The sequence below is a fragment of the Chaetura pelagica genome, unplaced genomic scaffold (genome assembly GCF_000747805.2).
Source record: "Chaetura pelagica isolate M959 unplaced genomic scaffold, ChaPel_1.0 scaffold27, whole genome shotgun sequence".
Lineage (NCBI taxonomy): Eukaryota > Metazoa > Chordata > Aves > Apodiformes > Apodidae > Chaetura > Chaetura pelagica.
The window spans coordinates 2,958,600-2,977,248 of record NW_009954020.1 but is presented as its reverse complement, the minus strand read 5'-3'; the positions used below and the strand labels follow the sequence as shown (position 1 = coordinate 2,977,248).

The 18,649-nt window shown below is 35.0% G+C and overlaps 1 protein-coding gene across 1 annotated transcript in view; it reads right to left on the bottom strand.

Moving 5' to 3' along the window:
• Positions 1 to 18,649, bottom strand: part of PHF20L1 (PHD finger protein 20-like 1) — a 49,777-nt gene that overhangs the window by 16,850 nt on the left and 14,278 nt on the right. The window contains exons 5-10 of the mRNA XM_010002277.1: positions 16,834 to 17,041; positions 16,035 to 16,160; positions 11,926 to 12,008; positions 7,920 to 8,172; positions 5,466 to 5,651; positions 5,057 to 5,263 (exon numbers count right to left, since the gene is read on the bottom strand). Of these exons, the coding sequence (XP_010000579.1) occupies positions 5,057 to 5,263; positions 5,466 to 5,651; positions 7,920 to 8,172; positions 11,926 to 12,008; positions 16,035 to 16,160; positions 16,834 to 17,041 (1,063 nt within the window). The remainder of the gene's footprint in view (positions 1 to 5,056; positions 5,264 to 5,465; positions 5,652 to 7,919; positions 8,173 to 11,925; positions 12,009 to 16,034; positions 16,161 to 16,833; positions 17,042 to 18,649) is intronic.

Here is an 18,649-nt window from a genome sequence, read left to right as displayed (position 1 = left end):
CACAGCAATTCTCGGTCTGCTTTACGACACAATTCCAGTGCTACCTCTCCTGGTCTGGCATGGTGAAGAGACAGAAGCTCCCCTCGTGCAAGCACAGGCACAAAACAGGATGAACAAGCAAGCACAGGAGCACAGACAGGCTTTCAGTGGCACTGCTTACTTCAGTTCAGCTAAATAAAATAAGTTGTACCAATGTGAAATCACTTGTACTGCATGATATTCTAATTCTGTGGTTTCTGATGTTTCAGCTTTCCTAGTAACAGAAATCTCATTAATTCACATTAATATACAACCTAAACGATAACATAACCAGCATAATTAATGGTTCTATCATAATCATTTTTGTGTTTGAATTCCCTATGCACAGGATTTTATATCTAAATGCACTTTTAAAACATATTACAGATTAATGCCAGATGCTGCACAAAGCAATCTCTTTAGGAAGGGTGAGGATGTGAAAAGCTCTTGCTTGCCTTCAGCTGACTACTCCAAGAATCAGCTGGGAACTTCAGGTCAGTAACTAAGATGGCAGACATTCAACTGAAGGTAAACCTGACTGTCAATAAATGTTTGGAGTAAAACAAACAGCTTGCAAATAACAAGTGCTTTAGTTTGCCAGAGTCCAGATACCTCCAGATACCAGGGTAACCAATTACACTGGCAAGAGTTTATTAAGTGACTGATCTCAATTTATGAAAATGTCACACATCAGTCATGTCTTGCTCTTGCTGTAGTTGACTGTTATCAATAACATTATGTAGAATTATACAATGTTTTTTCCTTTTAGTGGAAGTGCAAATTTCTCCCATATAGTTAACCTAGTAACAAAGTCATCTAGACTAAGGTAGAACAGGAAACAACAGCTAATGATGATATTGTTGTGTTAGTATTATAAATATTATATTGTTATATTAGTGAATGTAACAATATTTTCCTTTGAAATTTTTAAGCCCAGATTGCTTGCTGAAATTACCTTTACTTAATACACACCAGTTCAACTGATGCAAACGGTACAGAATTACAGAAACCAAGCAAAAATATAATAAATTTAAAGAAAATTGCAACTACAGAAAGATCTGACCTTCATATAGTCACAATTGGAAAACTACAGTGCTTGGCACGTATTCTGACTGTGAATTTAAAGTCTATGAAAGGCTAAGTGATAAAAATGCCAGTTACCTACATTTTAAATAGTCTGACACCTGAAAGCAAGGATTCTTAATTACATGTGTGGAATATTGGGTGATGACAAGCAGACCTCCACAACAGCATGCATAGGCTGGTTCAGGCTGAATACTTCCATTACCTCTATAATTTCTGAAACTATCTACATTTATCTACTTCAGTGATTACAAAAACAGCAGGTCTAACTTAAAGTGCACTTAGTAAATGTTGCAGTGTTGTGAAAATTTAGAACACTAGATCTGTTCAGAATGTGTCAATAAAATCTAAACAGTGTAAAATTCGTAAAAGGACATAGATTTAAAAGAGTTCCTTCAGATCAAACTACAGAATAGTATGAATTTTAAACCAGAGTTCTCAATATAGAATCACAATGCATAAATTAAACAATGTGATATAATAAATCTTAGGCAGGCAGATATACCTGCTTAATGCAAAGTAACTTAATTTCAAGCATCAACAGGATAGCGATAGAAAAGCTTTGGGAAACTCTCCTTTATGTAGTAGTTTGTTATTGTTTCAAAAAGCCCCATTAGAAAAGTTATGATAAAGTGATTCTATTTATTCTCCTGAAGAATGCAATAATTCAGTGTAATTATGTGTGTTTAAGTAACATGACTTGAGAAACCTGTGCTATTTCAAAAGTAAAAAAGATATCTTCTAAAGCAGAGAACAATAAAAACTATTCAACAGTGCAAAGTAATCCCAAAGGTTTCAAACCTCAACTCAAAAGCCACATTTTTCTTTTCCTCCCAAGAAGACTATGAGAAGGATAAGTCTGACCAGAGTCTGAAGCCTGAGATGAGCCCAAAGGACACAGGAACATCGGTTAGTGTCTGAGAGTTACAGCTGATACAGGCAGTTAGCTCCAAAACTTTGAGATCTCTGAATTAAAGATATCAAACTGCTTAGTCTTTAAGCCCACAAAGCTTATACTGTTCAAGTGGGTGCTAGGCTGCATACTTCTGAAAACTTCTAATATTTGGACTAAAAGTCAGATGAAACCTCAAGACAGTTCTATTGCATGGAGAACTGCAATACATGAAAATTAGGAACAAAGAACAGGTCTGTCTGGAAAGCAAAAAATTCAGAAGACAGAAAGATAGCTGGCAAATCAGTTTCTTGAGAACTTAGAACTCTTAAAATTATTTAGGTTGAAACAAGCTCCACTAAGCTCCAAATACAGTATAAACTTTATTCCGCAGCATAGGTTGCAAGTGCTTCCATCTTCCCATTCTGGGCTCAAGCAGCAATACCAGTTAATTTTGTCAGGGGATGGTCTTCCCTGACACTAAGTGTTTGGACATCTCAAAATATTTTGAGTCTTAAATAAAGATGGCTATAAATGAAATGCATTTTATCTTTAATTAGACACAGCAGTGGCCGAGACCAAGCTCAACAAATAAACAAATGCAAGTGTACTGATGGATGCTGGGTTTAGAACCCAGTGTCAGAGTCTGAGAGTCTCAGAGTCTTGGAGTCCAAGCCAGCCCCCTGGAAGAAATGGGAAACAAAATACCCATGTGGCCAGGACCTATTAAATGGTCCTGCAAAAACATCAGAAAAGATAGCATTCCTAGTAACTGAGTTTTAATAAACAACTAACAGATGGCAATTGTAAGCGGTTTCTTTTAGTCTTGTTTTATGAGTGGACAAATACACACCTCGTAAAAACACTTCTCTTGGTGGCACAAGACATGAGATAAAATGACTTTTACAGAAGTAATTTTTTCAGGAATCTGCTATTCAATTGCTATGCAATGTATCAAAGGCAGATGAAGGCTGTCACATGGTTTCACGTGAGAATTAAGTGATATTTTTAAAAGCTCAAGTGGCAGCTCATTAGAAATTCTCATAGCTCCTAATTTTGCCAAATTAATTTAAGAGATTAATAGATTAATATATTTTTTTTGAGAAAATATAATTACAATAATCTATTTTAATCTATGCAATCTTGATTCAAGAATCCTACTCAGCCTTTGCCACATCAGGTTAGCTAGCTATGCTACAAAGTCCATGAAGAGATCACCCTGCACTTTCAGTGGGAGCACGTGTAGGCAGACACCCAAGAAGGGGTCTTATCTACTAAACCAAATGCTTCACTGACTTATCCAGCACTACAGCTGTACTATCAGCTTAATGCAAAGTTTGGAGTTTTTGTTTCTGCACCTAAACACAACTAAGTTACAGTGTCATAATTAGATATTTCAATGTCATGTCCTCCCTTACTATCGACAACATTCACCAAAAACTTACCCAGCAGAGTAATTAGATTTTTCCTCCACTTACTTTACTGAACAATTTTCTTGTTTAAAAAAATGAAAAAGCCTTGTGAGAGTAAATTCTTGGAAGCTAATTAAGAATGGTATGATACTCACCCACATAAGAAGACATTTATGAAAGAAAAAAGCATATGGACACCTACCATACATTGGATAAAAATAACCCACTTTGAGGGTCTGCAAGCCACTATGTAAATCACATGAGATAAAATGACTTTTACAGAAGTAATTTTTTCAGGAATCTGCTATTCAATTGCTATGCAATGTATCAAAGGCAGATGAAGGCTGTCACATGGTTTCACGTGAGAATTAAGTGATATTTTTAAAAGCTCAAGTGGCAGCTCATTAGAAATTCTCATAGCTCCTAATTTTGCCAAATTAATTTAAGAGATTAATAGATTAATATATTTTTTTTGAGAAAATATAATTACAATAATCTATTTTAATCTATGCAATCTTGATTCAAGAATCCTACTCAGCCTTTGCCACATCAGGTTAGCTAGCTATGCTACAAAGTCCATGAAGAGATCACCCTGCACTTTCAGTGGGAGCACGTGTAGGCAGACACCCAAGAAGGGGTCTTATCTACTAAACCAAATGCTTCACTGACTTATCCAGCACTACAGCTGTACTATCAGCTTAATGCAAAGTTTGGAGTTTTTGTTTCTGCACCTAAACACAACTAAGTTACAGTGTCATAATTAGATATTTCAATGTCATGTCCTCCCTTACTATCGACAACATTCACCAAAAACTTACCCAGCAGAGTAATTAGATTTTTCCTCCACTTACTTTACTGAACAATTTTCTTGTTTAAAAAAATGAAAAAGCCTTGTGAGAGTAAATTCTTGGAAGCTAATTAAGAATGGTATGATACTCACCCACATAAGAAGACATTTATGAAAGAAAAAAGCATATGGACACCTACCATACATTGGATAAAAATAACCCACTTTGAGGGTCTGCAAGCCACTATGTAAATCCTTCCCCAAATCTCTTAATTGCCTCTATCAAATTGATTCACTTAAACCACAGTAGCCAGCAAACTGTTACAAAGTGAGAGGCAGCTCAGAGCCCCAGTATTGGGCTCTATACCAATCGTGAGGGTGAACCAAGTCCATATAAGTTTTAGAGTTTTCAGAAATATTGTCAAGTAACATTTTGTAGCAAGCAAATGACAAAATTTCCACTGCAAACAGAAGCAAAGGCAGAGGAATGCTGACTGCTTCACAGAATGCTGCTAAGTTTTAAAGCTAAAGCAACAAGATCAATGCGCACATCTAGATTTAGTATGTGTTAGTATGTTAGTAAACAACATAAATTATTTTTATAAGTTTTAACAATGAAGTATTTTTGAAAGAAATAATGCTTTTTGTAGCTCACGTTCTCAAATCCTCCTTAAAGTGTGTTAGTGCTAACGCAGCTGAAGGTCAGTGGAAGAGGAAGAATATACAGTGGATGGACCCCAGGAAGAGTGGCAGGTTTGAGAGAGTGCAGAAAAAAAAGGATCTACTCTTTCTGTGTGACTGAACATAAACATGTTTTGGCCCTACAACTATAAACCTAACTGATTGTAGACTGAATCTCTTTACCTGACGCTGTTGTAGCTACTCTTCCATCAGTTACTGCTTTGGAAGACAGATATGTAATCATCTGAATATCTTCCTTGTCTTTACTGGGGTATTCATTACGGAAAGTGGATTCTGTGGATAATGGTGCCGTAACTTCCGAACTACGGCTTAAATCAAGAGGGAGACATGGTCCACGCTTCTCAAGTGACATATGAGCAACATCAGGTACTACATAAAAGAAAAAATGTAATATTAAAAAAGATACATAGGTACAACAAACAGTTTGGATTGCAGCGTTACATAAAATAGGAACAGCATACAACTTTAGCTACAACAAATCAAAATATGCCATTAGATCAAAACCATGAAAGGTCTAATTTTTATGATTCAATTTCTCTTGGGCAGGTCTTTATTAGATGAGATACATTACCCTCCAATTTTGATGACTGTTGGTTTTGACCACTGATGGAGAACACTTTTCCATCAGTAACTGAAGAGGGAGAAGAAACTTTTTCTACAGAATCATCAGGCAGGGAGCAAGTGGCTAAACGCTGGGATCTTCTTCTCCGTTGGCTATGTTTGTAGGATCTAGGGGAATTCACTGGCTGTGATGGACCTAAAAAGAGATCTTTCAATGTTCATGAAGCACAGAGATATATTATAATCTTACCTCAGTACCTGAGATCTAAAGATTGGAAGTGCTTTCAACAGCTCTTATTTGCAAAGCTGGCAATCACAATAGAATTAATAAAAGTAATTAAAAACTGTGACTACCAGAAGCAAAAAGACTTATGGTCAAGACATGATTCTGCTTTTTGATTATTATACATTATTAGGGCATCTGCTTCCCCACAGACAAAAGCTGTTGTTTTAGGCAAACAGTGTATTTACAATAAGCAACCCCCCCATATAACCCGTGAGTGTAGGCTACTTATAATGGAAGGGGGCAGTAGGATTTAACAGTCAACAGAACAAGTTATCACAGTTAAAAGATGTAAAAAAATCACAGATGGTGGTAACATACAACTTAAGTAATCAAAAGCACTGGATAATTTTAGATCCTACATCCCATCTTCTGCTAACCTTATATCAATACCCCACCTATATTCCAAATGCACACTGCCAATGCATGGCACAGTAAGAAGCCTCAAGAACCTCATGCTTAAAAAAAAAAAAAAAAAAGGGGAATAGGGGGGTTGATATAGGTTAATATAGGCCTGATTCATTAAAAAAAAAAAAAAAAAAAGAGGAATAGGGGGATTGATATAGGTTAATATAGGCCTGATTCATTAAAAAAAAAAAAAAAAAAAGAGGAATAGGGGGATTGATATAGGTTAATATAGGCCTGATTCATTAAAAAAAAAAAAAAAAAAAGAGGAATAGGGGGATTGATATAGGTTAATATAGGCCTGATTCATTAAAAAAAAAAAAAAAAAAAGAGGAATAGGGGGATTGATATAGGTTAATATAGGCCTGATTCATTAAAAAAAAAACCAACACAAAACAACACCATACTCCACTACACCTCTCCAATTTTACCCAGTGTCACAAACTTTGTGTTAGAAAAACACAGAAGTCATTATTACACTGTAAATCACTGTTTTCTCCTTTTCTGAAGCAGTTTTTAGATACACACAAAGATGTACAGGTTGAAAAGTAAAGACACAGCAAAATTATATTTCCATTAGAGGTGGTAAAGACTTGGGAGTAAAATATAAAAGACAGTCCTAACAAGGTGTAATCTATTAAGTTACCTATTTTCAAATTAGCTGATTTTTAAAATCATGCTACAAAGAAGTCTTTACCCAAAATACAAACATGCTCAAGGGAAACTACTTACCATTACTTTAGGGGTGGGGAGGGAAGGTGTATTACAAAATAGATGAACACTAATACTCTGTGGGGATAAGATACAATTCACACCAATATATTCTGAATAAATAGATGGCTGAATGTGCACCCCTCCTTTTCCCATTTATTTAAAGTTATATGTGAGAAAAGATTTCAAAACCCCTTCTCTCCTAAGGAAAATCATCAAGTTAAGGGTAAGGGGAACACATGATGCAGGTATCTTTCATCCTCACTCACTATCCTAAAAGTGAAGCAAAAATAAAGCTTTTGATGTACTGGAGCCCACATTTATTTTAACTGTTGGCCTCATCATTTAATGTTCTTCAGGCAACAAACAGCCTGACCCTAAGCAGGGCTAAAAACCTTTCTAATATTTTAATATTAACAAACAACAGCATATTCAAGGATCCAGCATAAACCTTTCCTTGTTCTTCTGATAACCAATATTAAGAAGCTGAAGACCTAAGGGGTATCATTCTGAGACAAAGAAATCAGATTTTTTTATTTTTCCCCACCACAGACCTTGAACCCATCTTCTCTTTCACATCACATTTAGAGGAAATATCCCATAAGGTGAGGAATGCGACATCCAACAAGTACAGCATATCAGCCTGCTGAAGGCACAATTTCCCAGAGAGGGAAAGGTTCACAACAAAGGTGTGTGTCTTTTTTTTTTTTTTTCATGAATCAGGCCCTGTCAGAGGAGAGGTTTGATTTTTCCAGTATCACTGTTAATATTAATGTGGAGATTTAAGCTGGAGGGAAAGCCAACAATTAAAAGCTAAATAAAAAAGCTATATAAATGTATTATTTTAAAATATTATATCTGGTAGAATAATGCCTTATTATGTAAGTTGGCTTTTAAAACACTGAACTACCTCTAATTCTCCCACTTGGACCTTTTATTTAAAGCAGTTTCATTTTTAGAAGCAATAGCCATTTACAAAGAAAAAAAAAAAAAAAAAAAAAAAAAAAAAAACATCTGCATATCTCTTATAAGTAATTATATTTTTTTTAAAATGTCTGTGCTCACTAGTTTTATTTATCACAGAAGAAGGAAGCTGAGAGACCAGCGTCAAATCCTCGACTTGTATTAATTCTGGGGAAAGTGGTGATTTAGGGGGCTTTATACACCCAGAAGAATCTCCAGATTCTTGTTTGCATTTCTTGCTGCGAGCCTTTCCTGAAGACAAAGTTGAGGATAACAGTGCAGGTTTCTGAATGTTGGCAGAACTGCTAATATCAGCTTCATTTTTTTTCTGACTTTGTGGTTTAGGTGAAATCTCCTGAATAAATAATAAAAAATTGATACTTTTATTTCAGTTTCTTCGCTGTAGTTCTTGCAATCTATTTTGATCTTTTTAAAAGCAACTTCAGTATTCAAAACACATTTTAAGGCAACATTACTTTCAGTACAAATAAAAATTATTTAAAATGCATCAGATTAAACTCTTTCTTTTAAAGGAGCACTATCAATTATTTTCAGAATTCAGCACATCTTCATTTCTTCCTACTTGAAATACCTGCAAAAAACCTGAAAACATAACATTTTTTCTCTATCCCCATTTTAAAAATTCACCAGTGTCTTTTTAGTTTCTGTCTCTTCATATTTAGTAGACAAAGACTGTCAGTGCTGCCCCAAAGTGTAACTTGGAGAACACTTGATAAAGCTAGAATACATGCACTGATCTACAGTCTACAATCAGGATCATTGAGTCCAACTCCCTGGTCCTTCCAGGATGACCCAAAACTAAACCATATGACTAAGAGCATCATTCAGACACTCCTTGAACTCTGACAGGTGTTTACACTGCTACAATCAAGCAATCCTTGCTCAGCAGACTGCAATTCAAAAAAAAGTTGCCAAGATTTTCCCTCCATAGTAATTTCCCTAACAATAGCAAAAAAAAACCCACAATAAAACCCACTTCATCAGGAAGTGATTTGTTTAAGACAAATTTCATTTTTAGGGGAGAACCTGAAAAAGTTGATAATGCTCCTTTAAGGAATGTCTGAAAACAACAAAAGGTTTCCAAATACTGAACACTCTCACAAAACCCTTTTCAGTGCTGGGAGTCTGGATTTCACCACATCATATGTTTGTGCAAACACATGAAGAAATCACAACTTCTAGCACCACAGGGTTAAACAGATTGCTAACTGTTAGGGGAAAATGAGCAGATAAAGAGTTAAACCAGTTTTTGAAAAAAAAAACCCCAAAAACCAACATATAATGCAGCTTCTCAATGCCATCAGTTTTCATCCTTCTTAACACACACACTAAACTATTATTTTTTGACAACTTGCATGCACTGACAGACATTAGCATTTTAGGTATTTAACTGGAAGTTCTTCCTTTACTGAGTAAACTATGCATGTGTTACAACTTGCCCAGTAATGGCACACTACAATATCTGAGCATAATTTCTTAAACCTGTCCCTTTTCTTGTCCCAGTTACATCACACAACATACTACCATCTAATAAAACCACAATTAAAAAAGTTTAAAGATATTTCCAGAGTCTGTGCACCACATTATCCAAACTAAAAACATCACATCTCTGATGATTTGAGGGTATTATTGTGCTTTTTTATAAAACACCGGTTTATTTTCCACTGGAACTTTCAATATTCCCATGGAAAAAATAAAAAGCAGAACAAAAAACCACAAGTGCAGATTCTACGTTTGTAAAAGGCCACCTCTGAATGCTACATTAATAGCTTGCTGGAAATATCACGTAAAGATCCGGTGCAAAACATCCCCATTCAGTAGACATCAGTTCTACCTTGAATAACTCAATTAAACATATACTAAGTGCAGTTTATTCATTTGAGTAAAATATTCCATGAACTGTGGAGTAAACCTATGCTGGTTATGAGAGGTATTACCAGAAAGTAATTAGAGTCGTAACTTGTAAATAAACAATTTTATTGTTCATCTTCACAGATGTGAAAGACATTACTACAGCATCCATTACTTTCAAATTACAAAGTTATTTAAACAAGATTAAAAAAATTAAATTAATATTTTGATAAGGTGCTTAACCTCTTAACAGGACAAATTAACATTAAAAAACCTTAATGAATGAATGTTATTGATCTAATCAGGTCTTGGTCAAAAGAAAGTATAACATGACATACCCTAATACAGTTAGATAAACTACTGTATCTGCAACTAATCATCTGAAGTTTTGGGTTTAAGACAACTGTAAACTAAAAATAGATAAATATAAATAAACTTCATCAACAAAGTCAGTTTTCAGCTATTGGCCTGAATACTTCTACCATGTTCTGCATTACATTACTGAAAAAACCCTACAAGATATTTTTACCCATTTAATTTGATAGCAGTAGCAGACAAAACCTTTAAGGAATGTCAGCTTTGCTAAGACCTTTTGGGGAGGTTTATAACTCGGCCATTTGAATTTGAGCAGAAACTAAGTGAAAAAAGCTATAAGCTCAAAAATATTCCTCCCCACAGTTCAGAATATGCATGTTTGTGAGGTTTCTGTTTTTAGTTAGAAGTGAAGGGACAGGACAATTTAGGATTTTAGATGCCTCTTTAAAAGAGCTTAGCTAGTATTTCCAAAGAAATGAGGTTTTCCAGACCATTAACATGTAAACAATGACAGAGACATCTTTTTTTTTTTTTTTTAAATATCTAATCAATAAAACAGAAATAGCCGAGTTATCAAGTCTAAGTAACAAGTCTTTTGTAAATATGCACTGCAGTTTATACTGTTGCATACACAGTCTATGTAAACCACAAAGTCCCATTCACCATAATGGGATTCTGCAAGGTAAGATTTACATTGTAATGATTCCTCCAAAAAACAACATGCTGTAAGCCATTTCACAGTTTTTTGCACATTGAAAATATCACACACAGTAGCAAGAAAATCATAGCATCTTTAATATGCAAAAAAATTGAGAAATGGAAGGTCATGTCAAGATATTGTAAACCTTTATGCAAAATATTGGTCAATGCACTGACACCGTAGGGGCTCAGTTCGCCGTTAGGGTGACAGCATTAAAAACAAAGTCATGGTCCATTGACAAGACTCACATCCAATGCAGTGTCAATGGAAAAAAAAAAAAAAGACACAGAAATGCAATTATATATCAGCTCTAAGGAACCAGTAGAACCAAAATATCAAATAAAGTCTGGGGTAGGGACTGTTCATAGAGTGTGCCGGGGCTTAAGAACAGAAGTGCTCTTATAAGAATTGCGGGTAGCAAGCCTATTCTGTTCAAATGTTGTTGTTGTAAAAGAATGAAAATGAATACAAAAAAGCTGTATTAAAACTACATTAAGGCTCTGATTTAAATAACTGGAAAACAAAGATGTCCTGAATCAAGACTACTGTTCATCCTTAGCTTGCTTTACCATGCTTAGGCATTCAGCCCTTTCAATATGCAAGACAATGCACAACAAAGTCAAGCAATGCCTGAGCACAGTGGAATAAGCCAAAGATCAAATGGCAGCCTTCAGGTCCTGCAAATATGCGGGTTTAAAAATCAGACCCTTAACATTATTTAAAAGTTTCTTTTTTGTATTTATTAAAATACACACCCTTGCAAAATTTATGGCTCATTGAGCAGTTCATAAAACACATACAAGCCTACAACACCAAATTCTTACAATATAAAAGAAACTTCTTATAAGAAGTTCTATTTGATGTCAAAAACCCTGTTTCAAACACAAACTAAATTTGTGTAAGGGCATTTTCCTAACCTGGTCATAGTTCCAGCTGTAAAACTGGACCTTGGGACACTGGTCTCCTCACATTTGTTGCACGGAGACTTTGTTTTCTGTTACTTTTCTAGCACAAAACCTCATTATTGAAAATTCAAGTCAACACTGTGTTTAGAGACAATTCAATTCCATACTTCTGGCTCTGCCAGAAATGTAAACATAAGATCAATTTTCAGTTCCCTATTATATCTGAAGGGGCAAATCTTAATGTTGTAGGTACTACATCTCCATGGCACACTCCAGTGGGAACCTTGCAAAAGAATCAAACTCTACCATTTCATACCTGCTCCAGGACTGGAGCTGTTTCTTTGCTGCCTTCCTTTTTTTCAGCACCATCCGCAACAACAGCTTTGGATGCCAATAAACCTTAGGAGAAAAATTGCAGATTTTTACTTAGAAGCAGATTGCAACATGAATTTGTGGGAAACAAATCAAAACAGTGAGGTAAGAAATATGAATTGCTTATATCTGCAACATCATTCTCTTTGAAACTGCTCCACACAAAGCTGAATACTTTAAGTTAGAAGAAACAAAAAGTTAAAGGATCATCCCATGATGGTGCCCTTTCCTGAGAGGTACTTCCCTGGCGCTTCTGCTAACAAGAAAAAAAAATCAAATTATCAGTTCTAAAATAATCCCTCACCATCCTTTTAAAGCTTTTGGGCTTTAAAATAAAGGCTGTGGCATTTCACTAAATTCTGAGACATCAAAATTCTTTATAAACCTCTTTCACTCTCCTTCTCAGTTGTTTAAGGAATTCCCATCAGAATTTGCACTACTACTTCTTAACTCTAACACATGCCAACCTTTCTTAGACACAACAAGGGATTTAATTTCCAAATGAATAGTCCCAGGAGCAGAGCTCCCAAGCTACCTCAAAAACAAGACCATCCTGAGAGCAAATACACCAGAATATGTTGGCTCTTTCATGAGCTCATACACAATATCACTACTAAAAAAAAATATGTGTAAAAGAAAAGGCAATGAGGAACTTTTTTTTGCCAAGTCTATAGAAATAGCTTCAGTTCAGCTTCACACAAGAACTTCAGGTATGCAGAGAAAGAAAAATTTCAATGCCAGAAGACAAAGAAGAACTGATAAAACCTGAAAAACACAAATCTGATTAAAAGTTACTATTATAATCTCTGGGCATGTCAATATTGGGGGTGGAGAGTTTACATCTTCATAATAACTTGACCTGACAGATCCACAGGAAATTCCTGTTGTGTTCCATGAAAAATTAGATATGCATAATATTAATCTACAGTGCACAGTGCCCAAGCTACTATAAATCAGCAAAGCCTGGGCTCTCAGGAACCTTTTAGGACATTAAAAAAAAACAAACACACAGAAAAAAAACCTGTGATATTTTGCTAGAGTTATCACATTTCAGAATTGCACAACAAATACTAGTTTTTTTTTCATTTACTCTTCATGGTAGATTAAGTTATGCTTCAGTTTACTGGAAAGTAGTTATGTTTTAAATAAAGTATTTAAGAACACTATGTCCATAAGAAGAGGTGCAAACGGATTGATTTTACAGCTAAACAGGTTAACTAAAAAGCAGAAACTTACTTAGGCCTGTTGCATTAATATAAATAAAATTATCAGGCAACATTTTTATTCTGCACTAGGCTTCCTGAAAGATTTAAGTTTCATGGTCCTAAATAAAACTTTGTCACTCAAATTTTCCTGTTTCAATTAAGTTGTAAAATTACCAGGGTTCATATTAACAACACATCTACAATGATAAGCATAAAGTAATTTCCAAAATGTAATTAAGTAGTTTTAGACACTAAGCTACCAGCTACAATCTAGAAGGCAACTTTTGTGGTTCTACAAGTCACAAGGTTGCTCAGAAAAGCTGTGGATGCACCATCACTGGCAATGTTCAAGGTTAAGCTGGACAGGACCTGGAGCAACCTGATACAGCAGATAATGTCCCTGCCCATGGCAGGGGAGTTGGACTAGATGTGCCTTCCAATCCAAACCATTCTATGATTTCTATTTCTAACTAGATGCTCAGTGCTCAGAAAGTAAAGCCATTAAAAACATCTAGATTCTGTCAGACTTGAGAGTATGACACTTCTTATTTCCTTCTTCTCTACCCCATTAAGTATCTTTCTAACCAATAACCACATCTGCAGAAAGGCAAAACAACTCCACAGGCTACTGCAGCAGCAGGACTACAGGTTCACCATCCCCTGTTAGTAACAGCATGTGACAAATAAAGAGCATGGGGTGGCACAGTGAACCACAAGTGTTTGCTCAGTAAGTTTGCTGCTGATGTTATATGTTCTTTTAGGTATCAACAGTGCAGCAGAAAATGTGGAAGCAAGCATTCCAAAAGAGGCAAAAACTAATTGGAAGAAGATGTTAATGCATGTTTAGTAAGAGCCATCCTTCACCTTTGGGAAATATAATTTCTGCTGGTGGCAGAGGCAGAAGAAAAAGGGGCAAAGAAAGCAACTTTATTTTGGTCAGTGGTGAGCAAAGAACACCAGATACAGCAGTGGCCCTTTTGGCAGACAAGACAGTTCTGCAACAAACACTGAATGATGAATTAAAAATCAGAAAACAGTTCCTTTTAGACAGCCTCCTACAACCACATTGTTTGCTTTATTTCTCCAAACAGCCATAAGACATTTGGTATATGAATTTTTCCTAACAGCTACAATGCTTTATGATTCTTTTGTAGCCATTCTGATGGGCACACCAGCATGATTCCCAGCCTTCCTCTGTATCTAAAACCTCATGCCAGAGACACAAACAATTTATAAGTATTTCAAGCATAAGAAATAAGCCTGTAGCAAAAGAAAATTTGATCATCAGAAATTACATTTTCAAAATACTCTGTTATATGCCTACTATGCTATGAGTTGCAAAAGTTTATTGAGACCAGTCACACAAAGTATCTACGAAGGATGACAGATCTCATCTTTTAATTAAAGGATTAATTCACTTCCATTGAATGGTAATATATTCTTTCCTAGTGAAGTGCATGCTTTCTTGGAGAGAGAGATATTGCTTTTAGAGAATTATAAAACTCAGTGTCTGCAACATGATTTTTCTGATTACTTCATTCAGTGTGTATGAGCGTATCCCACTGCTAGTACTCTCACAAAACTCCTTAGGAAAGGAGTATCTATCCATAAAGCCAGAAAAATACAGTTTCTAGAGCTACAGGTTTTTCAGCTGGTTTTGGTATCTTTTCCTACTAACTGGGAAAAAAACTAACAGGGCTCTATAAACTTACATCACTACCTGTAGTACATTATCTTCTACTTCTGTTCATGGTAGTATGGGCAAAGGAGAGTAGAAATGAGGCTGCTAAATCAGACACCTGTTAACTAAACCTGGTACCAAATAAGAAGCTTTCTTCCAGGAAATACAATTCTGGAAGCAGAAGATGGGTTTTTCTAAAGCTTTCTTCCTTCATATTATGTTCTATACTGGCCCATCTCAAGTTTTTTCTCCTTTAGATTGAAGGACTGACTCGAACGGAACCACACTCAAATGGAAACTGACTAAACATCTTCAACTGCTGACCTGTGAAAGATTGGAACAGCCAAAACAAGTCTGCAAAAACATCATGCAGTTTAATACATCAGCTTATTTTTACCATAAAGCAACAAGAAAGACTTATCACATTAACCTTATCTACTATAAAATACCAAAGACAAATCCCTGTCACCTGTAGTATAGAAAACTGTCAGAGTTCACACAAAGTATTATTTACTAGAAGAATAAGTGGAATGCATTTCTTACTCTCTGTCCAAGAGTCACAGTTAAGTAAATTTATATTAAATTTTGGAATAAAATTAATTTTTCAAATTTTAAAGATAAGACTAATTATCTATTACTAAATTCCCTCTTGTATAAAATGCATTCTATAGCTGTGTACTTGTTTTCCATTTGTACCTTTGAGTAATAAACAGGGAACTAATGTCTTAGACACTGAAAAAAACGCTTCAATTTGTAGCCAGGCTTGTAAACGGTCCAATTACCTACTGTAAACTCTTTTCAGGAACAGTTTTACTTTAGACAAATAGCATGTAACTCATAATCAACTTGTATAAATCCCAAATTTACCCAATAATAGAGAAAAACTGTGCAGCTGGAGTTAAAACATTCTCAAAAAATTAATCAGTTAAGGACAGTTACCTTCCCAGAAAAGAAAAAAGACCAAGTCAAGTCTGCAACCATTCACTGAAATTATGAACAAGACAAATTTTATTACAAATTATAGATTCCTTTAGAATTCCAAACAAGTAAAAAGACTGTAGTGGAAATCTGCCTCATGAATGTGCTTTTACCCATCTATTTTAGTACCTTGTATGTAAGTATGTAAATGTTAAAAAAGAAAAAAGTAGTCAGAAAGAAGTATTTTACCAGTGATCTTGTTAAGACGAGCTCTCTTTGCCTGAAATGAGTTGCCTAGATTGCTTTTCCTCTTGTGGGACAACGTGCTCTCTGCCTGCACAAAGGTCATCTTTGGAACATCCACTACAGGAAATCCTACTTGCAAACAGAAGAGAAATCTAATAAATTCACATTTCATAAATATGTAACAACATGCAAAATACTTCAGTCCTTCAGAACTGCTATTAGAATAGGGAAGCAAATAAAATTTAAAATCACATTAAAAATTAAAGTTATGCATTCTGAAGATTTAGAATCATACATTGAGGCATTAAATTCAAATTACCTTGATACTTGTAATTTTTACTCAATATTATGAGAAATGCAGTATTAAAGACTATTCAAATTACCAAATCCTTATCAACCCAGAAATTGTTTCAAGCAGCCCTGAATACGGATAAATTTATCATCCATACTGGAATTTTATTCCTTACACTGGGATCAGGAATTATGTCACAGGTAATAGAAGATGTAGGATTATGAACCAAAGCATACCATGAACCCATTAAAAAAATCCACAACGTTCTGCTTATTAGAGCTAGTTAGAAGTTTTGCACAAGGATTAAATACTAACTGAAGTAGATTTATCTGATTTTAAAAAGTATCCCTGAACTAAAAAGTTTAACATATCATAATGTTATCATAATAGCAAACAAGACATTTTCCTCTACAAATAACAACTTATTACTTAATTGTATAATTAACCCCAGGAATTCTACTTCTAAATTTCAGAAGAACATATTTTATATTTAATAGAATTTGTTTTTACCAAATGTGTCACTAGATGTAGGCTCCTCTTCCTTTTTTTGAACTTCCTGCATGATTGTAGAGGTTGAAGTTTCTTCCTTCTTTGAAGGAACTTTTAGCCATTTTCTGTCCTCTTTATCCTTATTGCTGTTTGCACTGGTTCTAGGCTTACTTCCTGCTTTGTTCTTGGCTGCTGCTGCTGCAGCAGCTTTGACCAAAGCTATCCAATCCTCCAAAAAGGAAAAAATAAAATGTAAGTAAGCATTAAAATGTGCCCAAGACTCAAATAGAAAATACTTATAAACCCAATGAAGCTTCATCTAGAAGTGTTGAAGAGCAGTTTATTTTTATGACTACTATTCAAAGACTGGTAAAATGAATTTCCCAAATTGCCTAAATAGACTTGAAGGATAATCCAGTATGCTACACGGATACAAAACAAAATTAAAAATCCTTCAAAAACTACTGCATACAGAATTCTGGCTCCACACATTCCATGCTACCTATTTTATTTGTCCTAGCTCTAGAAACCCAGGAGCTCCCAAAACAAGAACACTGACTTTTTTCTTACCCAGTGAAATACACCAATTACTTTTTTCTCCAATAAAACTATTATTCAAAACTACATTCAACTCCAAGAAGGGTCTAGGCAGCTGCATGATTGGGCAGAGTTCTTCCTGAATTAAACTGATAAAGCAGAGAGAACTCTCATCATCTGTTTTCCTAGAGTAACTACAGGTAGCACTCTTTGTGTTAACATATTACAAGTTTCATTTGATAATTCCAATAAAGTGCTCTACAATATGACCAAATCTCACAGGAAACATTTAAGGTAATAAAAGTGCCATTTTTTAATAATAGCTTATTGACCACATAGAAACATCCAAGGCATGAACAACACAACATACTGCTCAAATTAATCTACTTTTTGGTATGTAGACAAAGTGTAGCCTCCCTGTAAGTCATCAGGGAGAACTAAATACTTCCCAGGCTGAGCCAAGCTCTTTCCACTAGTTTGGAGTGATCAGACTCCTGCCTTATGTCTCCTGAGTGTCAGGGATCAACCTGACTGCAAAACTTTTAATTTGATCCTTTTAACTCAAGTAGTATTTCAAATTTTCTATAACATCAAGGTACAGAATTTTTCCACGGAGAATGTACATAGATCAGGCTGTGGATGCCCCCTCTCTTGAAGACATCAAGGGCAGGCTGGATGGGGTTTTGAACAATCTGGTCTAGTGGGAAGTGCTCCTGCCCATGGAGGGGGTTTGGACCTAGATAATCCTTAAGGTCTCTTCTAGCTCAAACCATTCTAGGATTCTGTATGTGATGCAAAAACCAATAGCAAAATTCATCCTCCACTAGTAAGAATTAAACATGAGTGTTTTGAACTACAACTAACTTACTACATGATGATTTGGCTACACAAGTATTGGCAGATTTGTTCTACCATAACTAAACAAAGTATGATAAAGACTATTTTTTGCCTAGTTTTGCATGTGTGCTTTATGAATAGGTAATTTTTTTTTTCCCCAGCTGAAAACAGACTATATTGTATTCTGGACTTTTGTTGTTATGTTATTATACAAGGTACCTACAGTATCTTGGTATCATAAATCTTGTTTCAATAAAACTTTTTCTTACTCATTACATATTACAAGTCTTTCAAATTACTGGTTTAAGGTTTCTTTGCCTTCTTTTATGTACAAGAAAAACATAACACAAAATACAAAGTGTTACTTTTCATTTTATTATGCCTTTTCTTTTCCAAAGCTCAATATTGTTAAACCACTGTTTTACCTAGATTATGCTTCTAAATTGCATCAAGATATCCACTT